At 40.8% G+C, this 19,209-nt stretch overlaps 1 protein-coding gene across 1 annotated transcript in view; it reads left to right on the forward strand.

The window, feature by feature from the left end:
- Window positions 1-18,907, forward strand: part of LOC149288505 (spermatogenesis-associated protein 6-like) — a 35,641-nt gene extending 16,734 nt beyond the window's left edge. Inside the window, exons 4-9 of the mRNA XM_089491671.1 lie at window positions 144-234; window positions 3,183-3,295; window positions 6,007-6,188; window positions 11,040-11,136; window positions 15,927-16,000; window positions 18,724-18,907. Coding sequence (XP_089347797.1) covers window positions 144-234; window positions 3,183-3,295; window positions 6,007-6,188; window positions 11,040-11,136; window positions 15,927-16,000; window positions 18,724-18,907 — 741 coding nt within the window. The remainder of the gene's footprint in view (window positions 1-143; window positions 235-3,182; window positions 3,296-6,006; window positions 6,189-11,039; window positions 11,137-15,926; window positions 16,001-18,723) is intronic.
- Window positions 18,908-19,209: the final 302 nt, after the last annotated feature.

A 19,209-nucleotide genomic window follows, 5' to 3' on the forward strand; every position in this document is an offset into this window, starting at 1 on the left:
CTAATAAGTTATATGAAATAACCTGTTGTTGTTTAAACACTAATGTACTCTCCTTCGGCGTTATCTCCTATAAGTGTTATTGCTTTGAACTAAAGGAGTTTACTGTTATCATTTAAGTGGCTTTGTTTGTATTTTGTTTGTAGAAGGAATCATTCAGTATTCCCGACTTTTCTTTTACTTTGCGCTCTCCCAAAGCCAGTTTAAGAACAGAAGGACAGTCTGGATCGCTCTCCAGTAAGCATCCGCCTGATTTTTATATTAAACTCGTCATTGTTAACATTCTTGTTCTTGTTCCTTTCTGTTTACCTTACTGAAGGCAAACTACGGTAAAAAAAGGGTTCATTCACTGAACCAGGAGTTAAAAGAGAGTAGAATTGAGAAGGAGCATGTCTCACTTCATTGATTACACAAGGGCGTCTTGGCCTTTCTCACAGTAAACGCCATGATGGGCCCTTTATAATGTATGATTAAGTTGGTGAGATGAAATGATGCATCTTGCTGTAACTCATTGCCTTCAACACACCTCGAACTGAATGACGTTCAAAACATATTTGCTGTATTTAGACAATGTTAATAATGGAAATTTAAATAATGTGAACAAACTTTCTTTGCAGATTCTTTACTTGGCAGCTCCACACCTATGCATTCCCAAGTAAGTATGAAGATGTTCTTCTATAAAATATTAAATATCACATGCTATCAGCAATCTTTCCTCAATGAGGAGTATTGAGAACATCTCTGTTTAGGTCCCTGCTATTATATTAATCTGTTGTGAAGTACCGTATTTGCTCGATTATAAGACGAGGTTTTTTTCAGAGCAAATGCTCTGAAAAATACCCCTCGTCTTCTAATCGGGGTCGTCTTCTAATCAGACCTCAAATAGAGTCTGATTAGGAGACTAAGATCCAGATCCCCCGCACCGCTGCAGGGGACCTGGATCCTCCTGTCTCACCCCCCCCATCATACACACTTACCGGTGCTTCCTGCTGTATTGCCGGGGCAGCGGGTTGACGTCTACGCGATCCGCGTAGACAACGTCCGCTGCAGCCGGAAGGAGGTGTGGCTAGCAGCGGGGGTTGTCTGCGTCCGTCGCGTAGACCTTCCCCGACTGTCAGAGATCTCTGATCTCTGACAGCCGGGGAAAGTATACGCGACGGACGCATACAAACCCCCGCTGCCAACTCCACCTCCTTCCGGCTGCAGCAGAAGGCGACGTCAACCCGCTGCCCCGGCTGGAAGCACCGGTAAGAGAGGGCTGAGAGGGGAGAGAGGAGAGAGGAGAGGGGGGGGGGGGGGGAGAGTGTGTGTGTGTGTGTTAGTTAAATGGGGGCATAGGGCATTTCTGGAGTGGCGTTAAGGGGGCATTTAATAGAGCACTCTGCCTCCTGAAATGCCTTATACCTCCCTATATGCCACTCTGCCCCATAAGATGCCTTTTAACCCCCTAAATGCCAGAGTGGCATATAGGGGTATAAGGCATTTCTGGAGGCAGAGTGCTCTATACAATGCCTTTTAACTCCCTTAATGCCACTCTGCCTCCTGAAATGCCTTATACCTCCCTATATGCCACTCTGCCCCATAATATGCATTTTAACCCCCTAAATGCCAGAATGGGATATAGGGGTATAAGGCATTTCTGGAGGCAGAGTGGCATATAGGGGGTCAAAAGGCATACCATGGGGCACAGTGGCATATAGAGGGTTAAAAGGCATATCATGGGCCACAGTGCCATATTGGTGTGGCAAGCCTGGGGGCAGATGTGCGTAACTGGGGGACAGGCTGGAAAATACAAGAAATAAAAACAAAAAAAATATTTTTCTCAGTCATAGCTTTTATTAAAAAAAATAGTTTACATGAATTAACATTTACTGGTAAAACTTTTTTCCTTTAGGGTCGTCTTATATTCAGGCTTTTTCTTTTTTCCTAAGTTAATTTTGGGGGGTCGTCTTATAATCAGGGTCGTCTTATAATCGAGCAAATACGGTATATTATTTCCAGTGGATACTGATTCAGTATTCCAGCTGTGAGCAAAGATAACAAAAGCCCCAGACCGTACAGCCAGTAAAAGTAGAAGCAAAATTTGACGGCAGATAACCACCATTCTGCTCATCTAGTCTGCATGGTATTCCTGTTGTAAAGTTTGGGGGCTTTCATTGTGTATCTTTTTTTTTTATTTTTTTTTTTAAACTAAATATAAAAGCATTGAAATCATTCAGATACCTTCCCATCACCGATATAATTTTTTTACATTTTATTTTGGGTTTTTTGGCTCGAGGAATGGAAACCTACCAGTGTGTCATTTACCAGTTGAAAAATTGTAAGAATGACATCTAGGTATTAGAATATTTTATGAACAAAAAGCTAAATTATATAAATTGCCCACATCTTGCTCGCAATGTAATTAGTTCTTAGAGGGGTTATAGTTATTACACACACACACACACACACATATATATATATATATGGTTCTGTCAGTAGCCAAGTTGTGATCACTAGTCTGATCAGTCCTTGCTAAACAAGATGCTGTATCTCTGTCCCTTGCTGTGAACAGCAGAACTAATTTGGAAATTTCCCTTCTTAAAGCCCACTCCCTACCTGACAAAAATCTGTCCGTATTAAAGAGCAAAGAACATTTTAGATTGCTTTTTATTATACACACCTTTTATTTGGATAAGTGTAACGTTGCGTCTGTTTCTAGGATTAGGCTTGTGCAGAAGTCTACTGAGCAAACCACAAAATTACATTAGATTCATTTAGATTCAATACTATGTGCTACTTTATTGTCCCAGGAACACAATTTCCACTTACCAATTGATAGCATGTGCTGTACACTTGGCTTACCTTCTCAGCAGAGATAATGCTGCGTGGGTTTTTAGTTGCAATACATAAAGATACTAGTCGTTCTCAGCCTGGGAAGTTTAATTGTATAGTTTATTTAAACCAATACTGTATACATTGTAATTAGACGCTTTTTATAGGTACCAGGTCTATGTACACGACAATTCACTGAATGAATCCATCAATACATGTGTAAATTCTTCATCGTAGCTTTGGAAGAGATACAGGAATTACCCATTTCCAGTGCTCCCCAGTGAGCAGACAGCAGGAACGGTTAAGAGGATAAATGTACCCATCCTTTCGATGTGTCAGTAATGGAAGCTGGGTTTTGGTCTTTGTCCCAGTCTACTCAGGCGCAAAGTCATGGAGTCGCTTACCTGATGGCTTCATCCGGCCATCACTTCTCTTAGTGCTTTGCGGCCGTTTAGCATTAAACCCCATCAATCGGCATCGCAGGGTAGGATATGGCACACGTCTGCCATCATCAGCAAAGAATGCTCACACACAAAGTATATATTTCTCCGAGACAATGAGTTACTGCAGAGAAGGTAGCTTCAAAATGTTTAATGTAAATGAGTTGAAAGTATTCATTGTTTTCTTTTAATAAAACACTATTCCTTTAAAAAAAAAAATGTAAAAAATTTAAAAACCTGCCTATTGCTTAGTGTTCAATCTAGATCTCCACAATACATTTTTACCCGTTTCCACTAATCTTAACACGATTGCCCACTACTGTGAATGTCTGGGAACAGACCTTTTAATGCAATTGTTTTAACATTCAAAACAGTTACTTTAGATTCCAATTTCCTTCTTTAGTTGCCTCCAGCATCTCACCATTAGCAACAACCCGGCCGTTGTCTCCGCTATGTTTTTTCCCTTTGCCGCGAAAGCTTCGCATAATCTACTTTCCTCGGACAGTCCCGGTGATTTGCAACTGTTTTATCATAGAGATTTTAATTAAAATTGATTTGTTTGAAGGGGAAAAAAATGATATTAACAGCAGGAACTTTTGGGCTCTGTAAGGCGGCAACGGTTGGCCTTTAATTCATCACTCCCCGGATGGCCCAGAGCCCCTCCGTTTCCAGCAAACTAAAGAGAGATTGGAATCTACCTTTATTAGCAGCGGAAAACACTGCACAGCTTTGAAATTAAACGAAAACGTGTTTGGAATGAAGTTTACGCCAAGAAAATTCTCAGAATAAACAAACATAAAATTTGTTAAGACACGGATTTCATTTTTCTAGACGCTGTAAAATACCAGGTATCAATGTGGCGATGTTTCTTGATTAATGGATCGGGGTTTTTTTTTTTCTTCTTTTTCTTGTTATCAACATGCAGAATCACAAAATAACTTGAAAACCTAAATTAAATTTTTCTCCTGTGAATTCCATTCCCATTGCTCAGGCACTGGTCGTAGATGGAGATCTTATTTTTATTAATATAAATCTATAAATCAATGCACTTTCAAAAGGGTTATATTGTCATCTACAGCAGCTAGGAGACGCTAGACTTCAACGGCATAGCAAAACTCTACTACAGGCGTACCAGAGATGTTCAGGATGATATATAACATGGAAGCCAGTGGTACAAATATTTATTTAGGAAATTCATGTCCTGGTGCTTCATTCACCTTTTTTTTTTTTTTTTGGCTTGTCATTCACATACCTTGTTCCAGTATGCATTTTTTAATATAGCTCCCACGATTCATGCTAGCAATGTTATTTCGAGGAAGCTATCTGTGGCAAAACCTACTTAAACCTGAAGTCCTGTTTAATTTCTTTATGCCATAAATTACACTAATTAGATCCCTTAAACCCCTTCCTTCTATAGAATGTATGTGCCGATGGTATGAATGCTTTTGCTTCTTAGTTCAGCCGGAAGGAGGGAGGATATTAATTTTCTTATTTTTCAATTTGTACTTTAACAAAAGTTTAACTGATGTGACAGGAGCAAGGTATCTGTTTTTCAAATTGATTCTCGTGATTTATTAATCCTGAGAGCACATCACTCCCTTCACTGCAGAACATTTAATGAATTTAGTGTGGTCTTGCCCCAAAAAAGGCCCGTTTATGACTAGTGCTCCATTTACTAAAGGAAGAGTGTACTGGAGAGTTGTATTTCTGCTCCTTGAGTTGAATATACATTATGGTGTCCAACCCTAGTGATCTTCTGAGGCAGGACATACTTGGCCGGCACTGTAAAATGTTTAGTTAAATCAAAAAAGGTTTCTCCTAAGTCTTCTCACTTATTGAATTATGGATTATACAGGGCCAGCTCAGCCTCTCCTGTTGGAGAAAAGTGCTTCATAAGGAATAGTGAAGTGATAGTTTAAAATTACAACTCTTTTGTAGCCAGTAGACCCCAAACAGTGGAACTTGGTGGATACGATGTGGTTTCCTTGCTTCAACATAATGTTTTTGGATGCTGAAACCCAGTGAGGCTGTCGTTCCCCAACAGCATGTGGGAAATCTGTTCATTAGCTCGATATAGACATTTTATGGACATACATATTATTGTGTCAATTTTAGCGTGACAACACAAGGCTTATTTACGAAACATTTGGGTTGTAGTTGAGCCGTGATAAGATGAAGAATTTCATGTTGCCAACTCAGCCCGTTTTGCAGGCTTGCCCGTTTATAATGAATTGTTAGCACTAACAGCAATCATCACTCTCACACAACTTGCATCCAGTTCACTGATTATAATTAAACAACATTTTTGGTTTGATTTTGAGCAGTTTACAAAATCTCATCAAGAATCCTTAATTTTTACCCTGAAGCAGATGCATCCCATTCCTTATCAACCACCTCCAAAAAAAAAATTCCCGACAGCTTAATTGAGGGAGAAGGAAAGTAATATTTTGCTTCCGACTTTTTAAATATTTTTTAAGAAAGGGCTATAACCGAGCTTACGTGTATACCTGCAGGGGTAAGTTCTGGAACTGAATGCACTTGTGTTATATCGTTTTTATGGTGATTTGTGACCCTTATTTTCAGCAATGTTAATTTTATGAGAATGTAATATTTTGGTAAAGGCTTTGTATTCATGAGTGTAGGATAGTATGTCAGTATATGTGCTGTCCCGAGATCAAGGAAACTCCATGTATTTAATGACTTTCTTTATTTTGATGACTTTCTTTTTACTAAGCAATTTTTTGTTTGCTTCCAGATGAACCGAAAGGAGCACGGGGATGACCTTGAGGGCTCGTTGGACAGTCTAAATGACCATCTGCTCTCTGGGCCAGCTGGCAAAACGGATCATTCTAGGATTTCACACTCTCGCTCCGCACCGCCATCCATGCAGAAACACCTGCCGAGTCCAGTCCTTAACCGATCCTCTCTCAGGGACAGGTAACTTTTATTTTCTGTTTCAGTGGTAAAATTCAAGTAACTACTTTCTGCGATTGTGCCTCGTAATAACTTATGATACGTTCCCTCTGCAAGCACAGCAAACTGTTCAAAGGACCTTGACGATGATATCTTGTGAAAATCAAAGGTGTTATTTACAAAGCTGTAACTTTGAAAGGGAAGCGCCGCTAGCAATAAACAGACACTCTTCAGTTCAAAAGTTTGAGGTCACTTATAAATTTGATTGTATTTGAAAGAAGAGCACGTTTTGTCCATTAAAATGACATGAGATGGATCATAAATACAGCACAGACAGGGTTAATGTTGTAAATGACTATCCTAGCTAGAAATGACTGATTTTAAATGGAATATCTTTATACAAGAGACCCTTTGTCACTCCCATCACTCCTGTGTTCCAACGGCACGTTGCCCAGTTTAAGTTTAAAAGGATAATTGATCATTAGGAAACCCTTTTTGCGATGACGTTACAGCTAGAAATGTCCTGGTTTTCCATGAAAACAGCTAAGTGACCCCAAACTTTTAAACAGTAGTGTATGTTGTAGATCTTCTCCCGCTTACCTCGTAAGAAGGTTTTTGCTGCTAAAATACGTATTCCACACCCAAAATGAGAATTGTTTTTTGGGGGTTTTTTTACCCATTCACGTAGTATTCCAATTCCAGTAACTGAAGCATAGCCAACCACGTGTGCTAATAAAACCTCCATGTTCAGATGGCATACATGTGATTGGCTGCTGCTACTCCCATTGACGGGAAATGGAGCTGCATGTGCGTGAAGCATACTGTGGTATGCTCCAGGCTTTCAGTAACGGCAGCTGGGGGAGGAGTTAACGAGACTGAAGAACCTCAATAACTAAAGAATACCTGCACCAATTTATATGCAATAAAATGCCAAATGGACTTCAGTGTGCATTCAACAATAAAATAAAGCTGGAGTGCTCCCTTAAGGAGGAGACGAGCCATACGGGGGGGGGGGCGCGGTTTGCAGCCTTTTAATTAATGTAACTGGGTTGGGGTCTGGGCAGGGAACACTCGCCCCGGAAGCCAAATAATAAGCCTTTGTTTCCACGTCCTCTAGGTGAAATCCGGAGAACCTATATAAATACAAACAAATATGAAAGTTTATATTAAAGAAACATTTTAACAGAAACCGGTATTAAAGGTTTTGTTCACTTCTGCCACATAAATAAATTGATAGTTTGTGTTAACTATACTACACGGGACTGAGCAGGATAGTAATTGTCTCTTATATTCCTGCATTGATGGGGTATCCTGATAACTAGTGTGTTTTCAGAGCAGAAACGAGTGATGATTCACTAATGTCTTTCCCTTTGTTCTATGTGTAGCTGTATTGCTTTCACTCCTCTGTTTTTTCCTCCTCCACATTTCTGCTAGATCTGTTTTTATTCCAGTTACCATATTGACTCTTCTCCCCGCACACCACCTCTCCCTCTCTCCCGTCTCCCCAGCCTCTGTCTTTCCGGTTCATTTTGCTTTTACTCTTTCCCTGCGAGTTCTCTTATACACATCCCCGCTAAATCTGCCGAGATGTATCTGGGTACCTGAAAATTGACTTTTAGCTCATTCAGCCGAGGAGTGCTATAAAAATTCAAATTATTTTGGGTTTGAACTTTTTTTTTTAATATATTCTCTTCAGATGTGTGGGATGCAGTTAAACAATGTACCCTACCTGCCAGGGTTTTCTGCTGAAATCAATCAAGACTTACTATTATAGATGATATTATTATTATTTATTAACCCCTCGGCAGACTGTAGTTTAGTAGAATGTTCACATTTCATGAAAAATGAAAACCAATTATTGTTGATGTAACATTTAATGTCCCTTTTTCCAGCTCTTAACATATCTCTCATCCAGCCTTTCTCCTCTCCTTCATGCGTTCGGTGATGGCAGACTGTAATCTTTAGCATGAGACCGGATGCAGGGATGACTTTAAACCCTCTGGTGCTGTTCTGTAGGTTCAGGTTTCCAACTTTCCAACTCCAAAAGAAAACATGCGTTCGGACCTTGCTGGCATTCAGCGGGGCAGCAAAGCACAATTCGGTCCCTCCGAACATGTCTATTAGTATCAAAACCTGTTCTCTTGTGGCTGAAGTACTCACATGCTCGGTAGAACATGCCTCTACATTTCGTAGAAACATCCCTAGAATTTTTTTTTATTCTAAAAAGGAATATAGACATAGCTGTACTGGTCCAAGAGAATAGAAAGAGTCTATAGGAGAAGGTGATGCCAATTTGGCCAACGTCGAAAAAGAGGTGAGATGTTTCTATGATCCACTGACTTCACAGTGACCTATCCAGAGATTCCAATTGAAATAAATTCCCATGGGCTCTTATACGTCATGTTCTGTGGAGAGCATATCAAGGCACAAAGTGGCTTATTCACAAAGCCTTTACAGTTCCCACATTGTAGAGAACAGGTTGAGAAGTTGCTGCTCTCATTTCCAACTCTTGGTATGTTTCGTTTTTTTATCACATGTTCTTTGAATTACTTTTTCTATTCCCATGCAGATCCCCTTTGGGTTCCATGGTCCCCTCCCCATTGTAAATCCATAGCTTATCTGTATTAATTTCCCCGCTTAGATAGTTTGTCCTTGTAAGTAGTTTTCTCCTTATTTTTTGCTCCGCGCGCATGCTAAGCTTCTCGGAACGAATGAATGCACGACCGCGAACATCTTTCAGAAATATGCACACCCTTGGGGAGAGTGGAAAAGTTTACAGATATATTTGCAAAGATTATGTCTTTTTATTCCACGCTCCCAGGCGGTCCCCGCAGATATTGCCGGCATGTCTTTGTTTTAAACAGATAATTGCTTGACATTTGAGACAGGGCTTTGTATCGAGTGATAAACCGACAGAGCGTGAACCTGTCTATGAATTTTGTGTTTGAGCTTGTTGCAACCAGTCTTTAATCCCGTCTGAGTTTTGCCGTTGTCACATTGGCTAATCAAGAAATCTCGCCGTCGAGAGAGAGAGGATTATTTACTTTTCTTATTTTCCCTTTTTGCCGTCTTTATCGCTACGCAAACAGGGTTTGGCCGCGCCGAGGAGGAGGGCAGTCTGATCACACTTGACAGAGCGTCTTTGCAATGAATTATGAGAAGGTCTTCCATTGATCTGGCTTTTTGCAGGTCACTGAGCAATAATCCTGAGTGTTTATACAATCTATTGAAATCAATAAACAATTTAAACTGGTGTAGCAGCAGAATGTTTGCCTGCGCCAGGGAAAATTGGAAGTATGGTAAAGAATACAGCTGGAAAAAAAAGCGTATCTCCTAATGAAAGCCCTTTTTTTGTTTGTTTTTTTGTTCCTTTTGTGTTACTGAGACACAAAACCACATCTATTAACAGGACCTTGTATGAGAATCGCTGCCGACACGCTCCCGTTATGTCGTAGAGATCCTGTCTATTAGAAGGTGTAACTATAGGTGTCGTAGGGTCCAAGGGGAATAGAAGATCTGGATATTCGTTTCCACAGTCTATACGGGATAGTTCAGCTACGGGTACTGCGATGCATAGGACCATGGACCGAAAGCCAGGGTGTTATATTTAGTTAGAAGGGCCCAAACATTTCTACTCCCGCTTTTAGATCAATCAAGGATTCTATCGGGAAAACCCACTGTATCTCCTTGAGGACACGTTGCAATGCGGTGGAGGTGAATTTAAATCTGTTCTTATTACACATTCCTTTTCGTAGAAACATCCCTGGAATACGTATAAGCTGAAGATTTGTTCTTATGTTCATACATTTACAAAGTAGTTGTAGAGGTTACTACTCTGTAAAATAATATTTTTTCATATTAAACAGTTCAATTTGTATGTCGTGAGTTTTTATGTGTAGTATTGTGACACACCCTGTAAAACCAGACCTTTCTTTTCAATGAACGCTTGACAATCAATTCATACCAGTAGCTATGTTTTTTTCTTTAACAGTAAGGTTGTTGCATCCCTGGCTCTTTAAGGCCAGTGGACAATAAATGTATATGGGTAGCCAGAGACACAAGGCCGGACACTACTTCTATACTTGTACAACATGTAGTTGTATGCATCCAGCCAGCAGCCACACAATAAAAGACAGGATCTGCCACGCAAATGGCAATAAAGGTCCAGAGAGATCACCACCAGGCATTTGCCCTATAGTGGATCTTTCTAAGTATGCATTACCTTGGTAACTAAAATGCCTGCGCATCTCAAGGCTGTCGGCTATTCACTTACGGCCACCACGTTCAGTGCCGCTATTTGGACCAGGTTTGCCGGCATCTTTCATGCATGGTCAGGGAAGAGAATTCATGGACCGGTTAGTCAACCTTCAGAGCCCTCCAGTTATCTCAGACACGGATTTACAGATTCCCTCCTGCTTTTTAACCTGGTTCATTAATTTAATTCTCCAATGGATTTAACCGTCACAGGAATATTAATTGCCTGACGTAAAATATTTAGGCTTTGGGGTTTATTTTGAAAAGTAGGCGGTGGGAATGCTGGTGGAGCTAATTAAGATAGCTGCTGATACCAGTTTCTAATCACTCACCGGCTTTCTCTTAGCCCGCAGCACCTTTTATTATTTCATTATTTGGTGCGCAGCACAGCCTAGCGGCTTTATTGTGATCAGCAGCAGAAATGTTCAGCAGATGTTCTTTTGCCTTGGTTTAAGAAAGTACATGAGCAAATGGATTCATTAGAAATCCATAAGAATGTGAAATGTGTTGGTTATCAACTTTTTTTTTTTTTGGTATAATTTGAGTTTCGTGTTTTGTTTTGTTTTTCTCTACAATATTTTCAAGCGAATGATGTCCCTAATTGTCCATCTCTCCTCGTAGATTCCATTCTGAGCCGAGAACATCAGCAAACTGGGAAGAAATCCATGCACGCGTCACAAACCTGCTAAGGACCCACAGTGCCAGAAGACTACATTTTGTGAGTTTTTTTATGGGTCTGCATTGTACAGTGAACAATATATTATGTTATTCATATTAACCATACAACCTTTCTCCAAATACATGCAAAACTATTTCAAGAAGCCTTATCTTTGTGGTTTATGGAAAGTTCCATAAACTCTTGTTACGTACAATGGGTGATGACTGGGTTTCCTCACCCCAAGGGCGTCAAATTAATAGGGAGCTGCGTGCCTACCGAGACTGATGATCAAAGTATGCCGTGAGGGTGTCTCTGGGGGCCACAATATAATATGCTTTGGTTTGTAATAGAGGTGCCCGAGCAGTGATCCCATCACACTGTACAAATACTTTTGAGGTCCTTATGAAGCCCTTGTAGGAATCGTTGTCGCCCCACAGACAAATAGATAATACAAGGCTGCTTATTCGCATTAGAGGAGCCACAGTTCCATCATCAACAGACAAGGATGATGTTCTCACTGAAAGAGCCGTAAGTACCTTATGAAACGGCACCGTGAGCTCGCGTTACATGCTGGTTGCTTTTTTTAAGGGTGCTTACCGTTCATTCAGAGTCTCTGTTTGTATAATTTTTAATGTTGTTTACATTAATTGTAAATTTGCTTTTTTTTCTTGCTCTTCTTCATACTCTCTCTTTTCATTCATATCTGTCATTATTCATTAGCGCTGCCTGTGTAGTCACTACTGAAAAAAAAAAAATTGTAAAAGCTTACGCGGCGTAGGGGTTGAACATTTTAGAGGATAACGACTCGCTCGTTTGTGAGATTAGGAAAAATGATAACTTTTCTGGGGATCCGTTATATTTGACTGGAGCATTAAAAGTTCTTTACAGAAATGGAAAATTGTAGATCTTCAGGAGTCCGGTAATTACAATTAACCAGTACAAATGATCAGATGTCTAACAGGAACATATTAGCCCGAGAGCTCGCTGAGCTTTGAAATTCGACTCTGATGTGCCGTTTTACAAATGTTCTGCTTCCGCAGGAGTTTAAAGGCGCGAGCGGTGAATGGTAAGCACCAGCGATTTCCAAGGCCCCATAGACGCTCTGAATTTATAACCCACAGGAATTCTGCTTTCCCTCTCTCATTTCTGAAACATTTAATTAAAAATATTCATCAATTTGTGGCTCATTACTCTGTGTGGCTCGTTAAAAATGCTCTCTTTAGAAATCCTCACAGTTGGTTTAAGGGATTGTGAACATTTTTATGATACGAGTATGAAATAAATATTTGGCCTATTAATACCTTTTTATACATCATATTCATTTTTTTTTTTTTATTATTATTTTTTTTTTTTAAGAACTGTAGGGCAGATTGGTAGACATCTGTACTTGGATACTAGATTTAAAGCAGTTTTAAATAGAGCAGAGAAGTACTCCAAATGTTCATGTTGATACACATTAAGTAAGCTGGACCGATCTTTTATCATGAGAGACACTCATCTAGGGCTGCAACAACTAATCGATAATAATCGATAATGAAAATCGTTGCCAACGAATTTCATTATCGATTAGTTGAATCGATTTTTATCGATTATAAAATGAGGGTTTTTTCAGAGCAAACGCTCTGAAAAATACCCCTCATTATATAAACCGTTTCAGTGACTCACAGCAGCAGCTCCTACTTACCAGCCCCTCCCTGTAATCACTGTGACAACTGGCCCCGCCCCCTTCCTTCTCCCAGAAGGCCAGAACCACATGGCTGTGACACTCATTTAACTGTAAGTATAAAATGAATATTTGGGCTGCTGAAAGTTAGGGGAGGTGGGGTTTAATTTAGGGGCAGTTATGGTTAATGGGGTGTTAGGGTTAATTTAGGGGAAGTTATGGTTAATGGGGTGTTTAGGGGCAGCTATGGTTAATGGGGTGTTTAGGGTTAATTTAGGGGCAGCTATGGTTAATGGGGTGTTTAGGGTTAATTTAGGGGCACTTATGGTTAATGGGGTGTTTAGGGTTAATATAGGAGCAGCTGTGGTTAATGGGGTGTTTGGGGTTAATTTGAGGCAGTTGTGGTTAATGGGGTGTTTAGGGTTAATTTAGGGGCTGTTGTGGTTGATGGGGCTCTTTAGGGTTAATTTAGGGGATGCTGTGGTTAATGGGGTGTTTAGGGTTAATTTAGGGGCTGTTGTGTTTGATGGGGTATTTAGAGTTAATTTAGGGGTAGTTATGGTTAATGGGGTGTTTAGTGTTAATTTAATGATGAGTTAAAGTTAACTTAAGGTGCTGTTAGAGGTAAAGGGGGGCTGAATAAGGGGAATCTAAATCCTGGGGGCAGTGAAGATTAACCCAGTACTTATTTATAAAAGTATGGTCTGTGACTCTATGAGGGGACTATGAGATATCTGGGGGGTATAAGGCATATACGATATATAAGGCATATGTGGGGAGGGCAGCGTGGCATGTCTGGGAGGCAGTGTGGCATGTCTGGGGAGGATGGAGTGGTGTATCAGGGGGTATAAGGCGTATCAGGCACAGTGGCATATGTGGGGGTAGAGTGGAGTGGAATATGTGAGAGGCAGCGTGGCATATGTGGGAGGCAGCGTGGAGTGGTATATGTGGGAGGCAGCGTGGAGTGGAATATGTGGGAGGCAGCGTGGCATATGTGGGAGGCAGCGTGGAGTGGCATGTCTGGGAGGCAGCGTGGCAAGCCTGGGCTCAAATGTGCATGTGGGAGGCAGCGTGGAGTGGTTTATGTGGGAGGCAGCGTGGAGTGGTATATGTGGGAGGCAGCGTGGAGTGGTATATGTGGGAGGCAGCGTGGAGTGGCATATGTGGGAGGCAGCGTGGAGTGGTATATGTGGGAGGCAGCGTGGAGTGGCATATGTGGGAGGCAGCGTGGAGTGGCATATGTGGGAGGCAGCGTGGAGTGGAATATGTGGGAGGCAGCGTGGAGTGGCATATGTGGGAGGCAGCGTGGCATATGTGGGAGGCAGCGTGGCATATGTGGGAGGCAGCGTGGAGTGGTATATGTGGGAGGCAGCGTGGAGTGGCATATGTGGGAGGCAGCGTGGAGTGGCATATGTGGGAGGCAGCGTGGAGTGGCATATGTGGGAGGCAGCGTGGAGTGGCATATGTGGGAGGCAGCGTGAAGTGGTATATGTGGGAGGCAGCGTGGAGTGGTATATGTGGGAGGCAGTGTGGAGTGGTATATGTGGGGGGCAGCGTGGCATGTCTGGGAGGCAGCGTGGCAAGCCTGGGCTCAAACGTGCATAAATTGGGGGGGCTGGTTGGGAAATAAAGACATGAAATGCATTTTATCCGTTTTTTTTTTAATTCTGCGTTTGTATTTAACATCATTTGTTTATTAAATTATTTTAAATAAATGAAAAATGTACATTCATTTTTTTATCCGATTAATCGATTAATCGAAAAAATTATCGGCCAACTAATCGATTATGAAAATAATCGTTAGTTGCAGCCCTACACTCATCAGGGTTTGCCCTTTATAATGAATGGTTAATGAGATGACGTTTTTTATTCCTCTAATTTGGTCATAACTCTTTTTGGTCACTTAGCTATCTTTCCAGCTCCCCCTGCGATCACTTTGAAGACTCCTTGCTGGGATACTCCACTTTTTTTGTTGTCCATCAAGATTTTCTGCCAAATTGCCCTCTTTATTAAGATTGATGTATTGATACATCCTTTAACGTTTCCTATGAAAGATGTGCCACCTAAGGAAGCACTTCTCATCATTTGTCCTTAGGTACCCCCAAAAAGCTGTATTGTCTTGTTTTGCTCTTAACACACGACTGGGGTGGGTCTGTGCAATGAATTCAGCTGCCAAAAAGCGATACCAATTCTCCCTGTGTTTATCTATGGAGATCTCTAAAACAGACACCATAAAGGGGTACCCTAGTGCTGAAGCAGCATACAAAAAACTAAGGTCACTGCCCACCACATCTTTCTGTCACTTTCTTTCCATATTGTCCTCTCTTTAGTAGATCCAGGCCCCTACAATATAGCATGCATACCTATCTTAAACACACATCTAAAAGCACTTGGGATCTGTGCCGATGCTAAGTAATCTTAAAATGCCTTAACTATAGACATCTAATCGCTCCTTTCAATCTGAAAAATAAAACCCGTTTTTCTACACAAAGTTAGAACAGCATACAGTCGCTCTTTTGTAAAGGAGCATAAAAACTTCAATAAGTTGTTGGAGAAATGGCACAATTTATTTGATTGACACCACAGTTATTACGGTTACATTATATGTGTCATTAAGGTTAAAGAGACTTTAAAACTTTGTTTTTAACAGACAAACCTTACTCATGTTAAAAGTAAGTTTTACACAGTCGTAAAGTAAAGAAAGGCAATCGTGATCAGTTATATTGCTCTTCCCAGAGTGTCGTCTCTCTGTAGACAGAGCTGCTCACTGGCGGTGTCCACAACGCACTTTTTTGGGTCCTTCATTCCAAAAACAAGGATCCAGTTTGTTTGTTTTTTTATTTATTTTTGTAATTTTTGGAGAACAAGTGTGCAATCGTTATTTTCCTAAAGAATAAAGAAGTTTATGAATTCTTCAACTTTTTACAGAGGGTAAGGAAACCTAGAAACACGTTAAAGTACTTTTAATATGCATTCATCATCATTGGGTAATTTGCCTCATCCCTTTAATGACAATTGTGTGAAGATGAATCCACCATGAAGCAAACATGTAAAGTGCATGTGGAGACACTTTTTAAACCTTGTTTTCTGTAAGTCTGCCTTTAGGCAGCTGTCATGTAAGGCGTAGAAGGCTGGAATAACTAGTAGTTTTTTGTTTGTTCTAATTTTCCAATCGCTGTTTGTTTAGGATGGAAACGAAACAGGCAAAGAAGCCAAGAAAAGAGACTTGCCTCGTGATGACTCCGACTCCCTGCAGATGAGGTGAGGACACGCTCTATTGCTGGAAGAGAATGCCAGCGGAATGTAACAGGGCTCATATGCCCATGACGTAGGGGATATGTCCTTGGTCTTCTAGGTCACAAAGGGGTTAAAATGTAACTGCTAGGATTGAACACGTCAGAGAAAGCATCTCAAATTCTCAAGAGCTGCATAGTTATTTGTGCCCATTAGGTTATCCCTTCCATACTGTAAAATCGCTGCTTCAGTAAAGGATGGAGAGAGTACTGCTGGAAGCTTATAGTTTATGCTAATTTTGCCACCGTTTACCACTGTATATGTTGAAAACAAGTATAAAAACTGACAAAAAACACAACCTGGAGGCTGTTTCAATTTAGTGTTTCTAAAAGCGGTGAATGTGACATTTACTCTTTAATAAACTATGTTAAATGTCAGGTGGCATTTAATGCTTTTGGAGCAGCCTCCATCCTCTGTTATTGTTCATGGTTTTAACCCCTGCTTGTGTACAGAGGAAGATAAAACAGCACATTTTATTGTGTGGGGTTGCAAATATCGGCATTTTTCTTTATCCAGTTACTTTGCCTGACGGTAGATTTGCAGTCCTCCAAGAGTCATTCTCTCCTGTACAGTTTATTTAGGTAACAATTCCTTTTAATTAAATCCACTGGTAGTAAAAGTGCACTTCATTAATAGAATCCGAGGACTGCAGAACATTTTGCTTCAGGATCATTGAGACTGATCTAATAGTGACAGCGAGGCACGCGTTAGAAACCCCATTTTATTGCAATGCACCCAGCAACCATTACATATAGAATGCATGCATTGGAACAAGGTTTGCGCTCAATTATTAATAATGTTTAATACACAGAGAAGCTTTTCACTCCAGCATTGAAAAGGTGAACCACACACAGGTTTGCACTCCAGCATCGAGAAGGTTATCGCCACAAATCCAAATACCACCTAGAGGGCCTCTCAAAATACCACCAGATAAGTGCTGCATCATGTAGACAGAAGTAAAAGACTTATCCGTCATTATGGCTTTCTCCTTAGTGCTCCCTGTGACTTAAAAACGGTGTTTAAAAGTTTATTGAAATACTACAGTTGCCTAGAAACAGAGTCCTGTCATTCCTCCAAAACCCTCCCTTATGTATTGCATCACAGAAGCCTGACCCACTCCTACCTGCTATGTCATGCTCGTGCACGTGAAACCCCAAAGCACGATTGTGTGATTGAGTTAAGTGATAGGTGTGATTGGAGTGAGGTATTTTGTGTGATGAGTGAAGAAGAGGGGTGTTTTGTTTGATAGCTGTGATGTGCGATAGGAGTGATGTGCGACAGCTGTGAGAAAGTGAGGTGTCTTGTGTGATGGGAGTGCGGGGTGTGTGTGATGGGAGTGAGGTGTTTTTTTGATAGCTGTGATGGGAGTGCTGTGAAGGAATGAGGTATTTTGTGTAATGGGAGTGAGGTGTTTTGTGTGATAGCTGTGATGGGAGTGCTGTGAAGGAATGAGGTATTTTGTGTAATGGGAGTGAGGTGTTTTGTGTGATAGCTGTGATGGGAGTGCTGTGTGACAGCTGTGAAGGAATGAGGTATTTTGTGTAATGGGAGTGAGGTGTTTTGTGTGATAGCTGTGATGGGAGTGCTGTGTGATAGCTGTGAAGGAATTATGTATTTTGTGTATTGGGTGTGAGTGAGTGAGGTGTTTTGATAGCTGTCATGGGAGTGCTGTGCGACAGCTGTGAGAAAGTGAGGTGTCTTGTGTGATGGGATTGCTGCGTGTGTGTGATGGGAGTGAGGTGTTTTTTTGATAGCTGTGATGGGAGTGCTGTGAAGGAATGAGGTATTTTGTGTAATGGGAGTGAGGTGTTTTGTGTGATAGCTGTGATGGGAGGGCTGTGTGATAGCTGTGAAGGAATGAGGTATTTTGTGTAATGGGAGTGAGGTGTTTTGTGTGATAGCTGTGATGGGAGTGCTGTGTGATAGCTGTGAAGGAATTTGTGTATTGGGTGTGAGTGAGTGAGGTGTTTTGTTTGTAAGCTGTCATGGGAGCGCTGTGCAATAGCTGTGAAGGAGTGAGGTGTTGTGTAATGGGTGTGAGGGAGTGATGTGTTTTGTGTGATAGGAATGAGGGATTGTGGTCCCTTTAAACTAGAAGACCTTAAAGGTAATGCCCCTCCTGTGATGTCAGTCTGGCTGCTTGAGTAGAGCAAACGGGATTAAGAGGCCCCACTGAATATATAATATATATATTTTTTTATTATTTTTTTTTTGGAAGATGTATAACATAGTAGCACCTCATATAAGAGTCTAGCAAAACATAGACTAAAACATTTTTGTGGAACAGCACCTTTAACCACATGCAAGAGCACACTAAAAGGCAGTGTGGGCTACCTGCATTCCCGTTAAGTGTAACAATGCTCATTGTCAATTGCATTCATGTCTCTCTGTAGAGCCGGTTAGGGTATCCAACCATCAACTGGCTTGATCTCCATAAAAATGGTCAAGCCGGTCACTTACTGATCTCGTGGCAACACCAGACCATAACGGATCCCCCGTATAATAGCTGATTAACAGACTAAAAACTTACATATTCACAAGGTCTTTTTTTCACTCTGGTTCTTTTCAACTGATAATCAGGGCTTTGCGTGTTTTCAATGCACAACAAAAATTTTGGTTTTCTAATTGTTAAAAAATTGTTAAATTAGTATTATTTTGTGTTTCTGATGTCTGCCAACTTTCGTTTTTAGCAAGTCACTTCCCTTGGAGAAAACGGTCCACCTGGACAACGGGCACTATTGGTCAAACCGAGCAGCTGCTTACAAAGGGAAAAGCCACAGGGCTGTCTTTGAAGAGAGCATGGAGAAAATATACCGGAATATGTACAGGAATGCATCAGAGGCTGGTGTGTACACCGAACCGGACCATCCCTAGTATATCTTCTATTTAACTTAACGCCAAAGGTTTCAAACGATTCACTAATCCTTTCTTGCCATGAACAAGTTAACCCTAAATCTACGGTATTTCTAAACATATTTACTTATATTTTTTTACAGGAGAGTTACTCTGGGAAAATGTAACTGTAATTCCCATTATATTCAATAGATGTATTATAATGATAGTTACCGATCAATGCTACATTCCTATTGTCTTAAATATGCAAAGCTGCATTTGGATATAAATGGGTCAATGTAGATTTTGAAGGGTTCAGTTCTGAGTAGATAATTCATAACAGC

Source organism: Sceloporus occidentalis, unplaced genomic scaffold, assembly GCF_023333645.1.
Source record: "Sceloporus occidentalis isolate IW3139 unplaced genomic scaffold, rSceOcc1.0.p SCAF_51, whole genome shotgun sequence".
In the NCBI taxonomy this organism is placed as follows: Eukaryota; Metazoa; Chordata; class Lepidosauria; order Squamata; family Phrynosomatidae; genus Sceloporus; species Sceloporus occidentalis.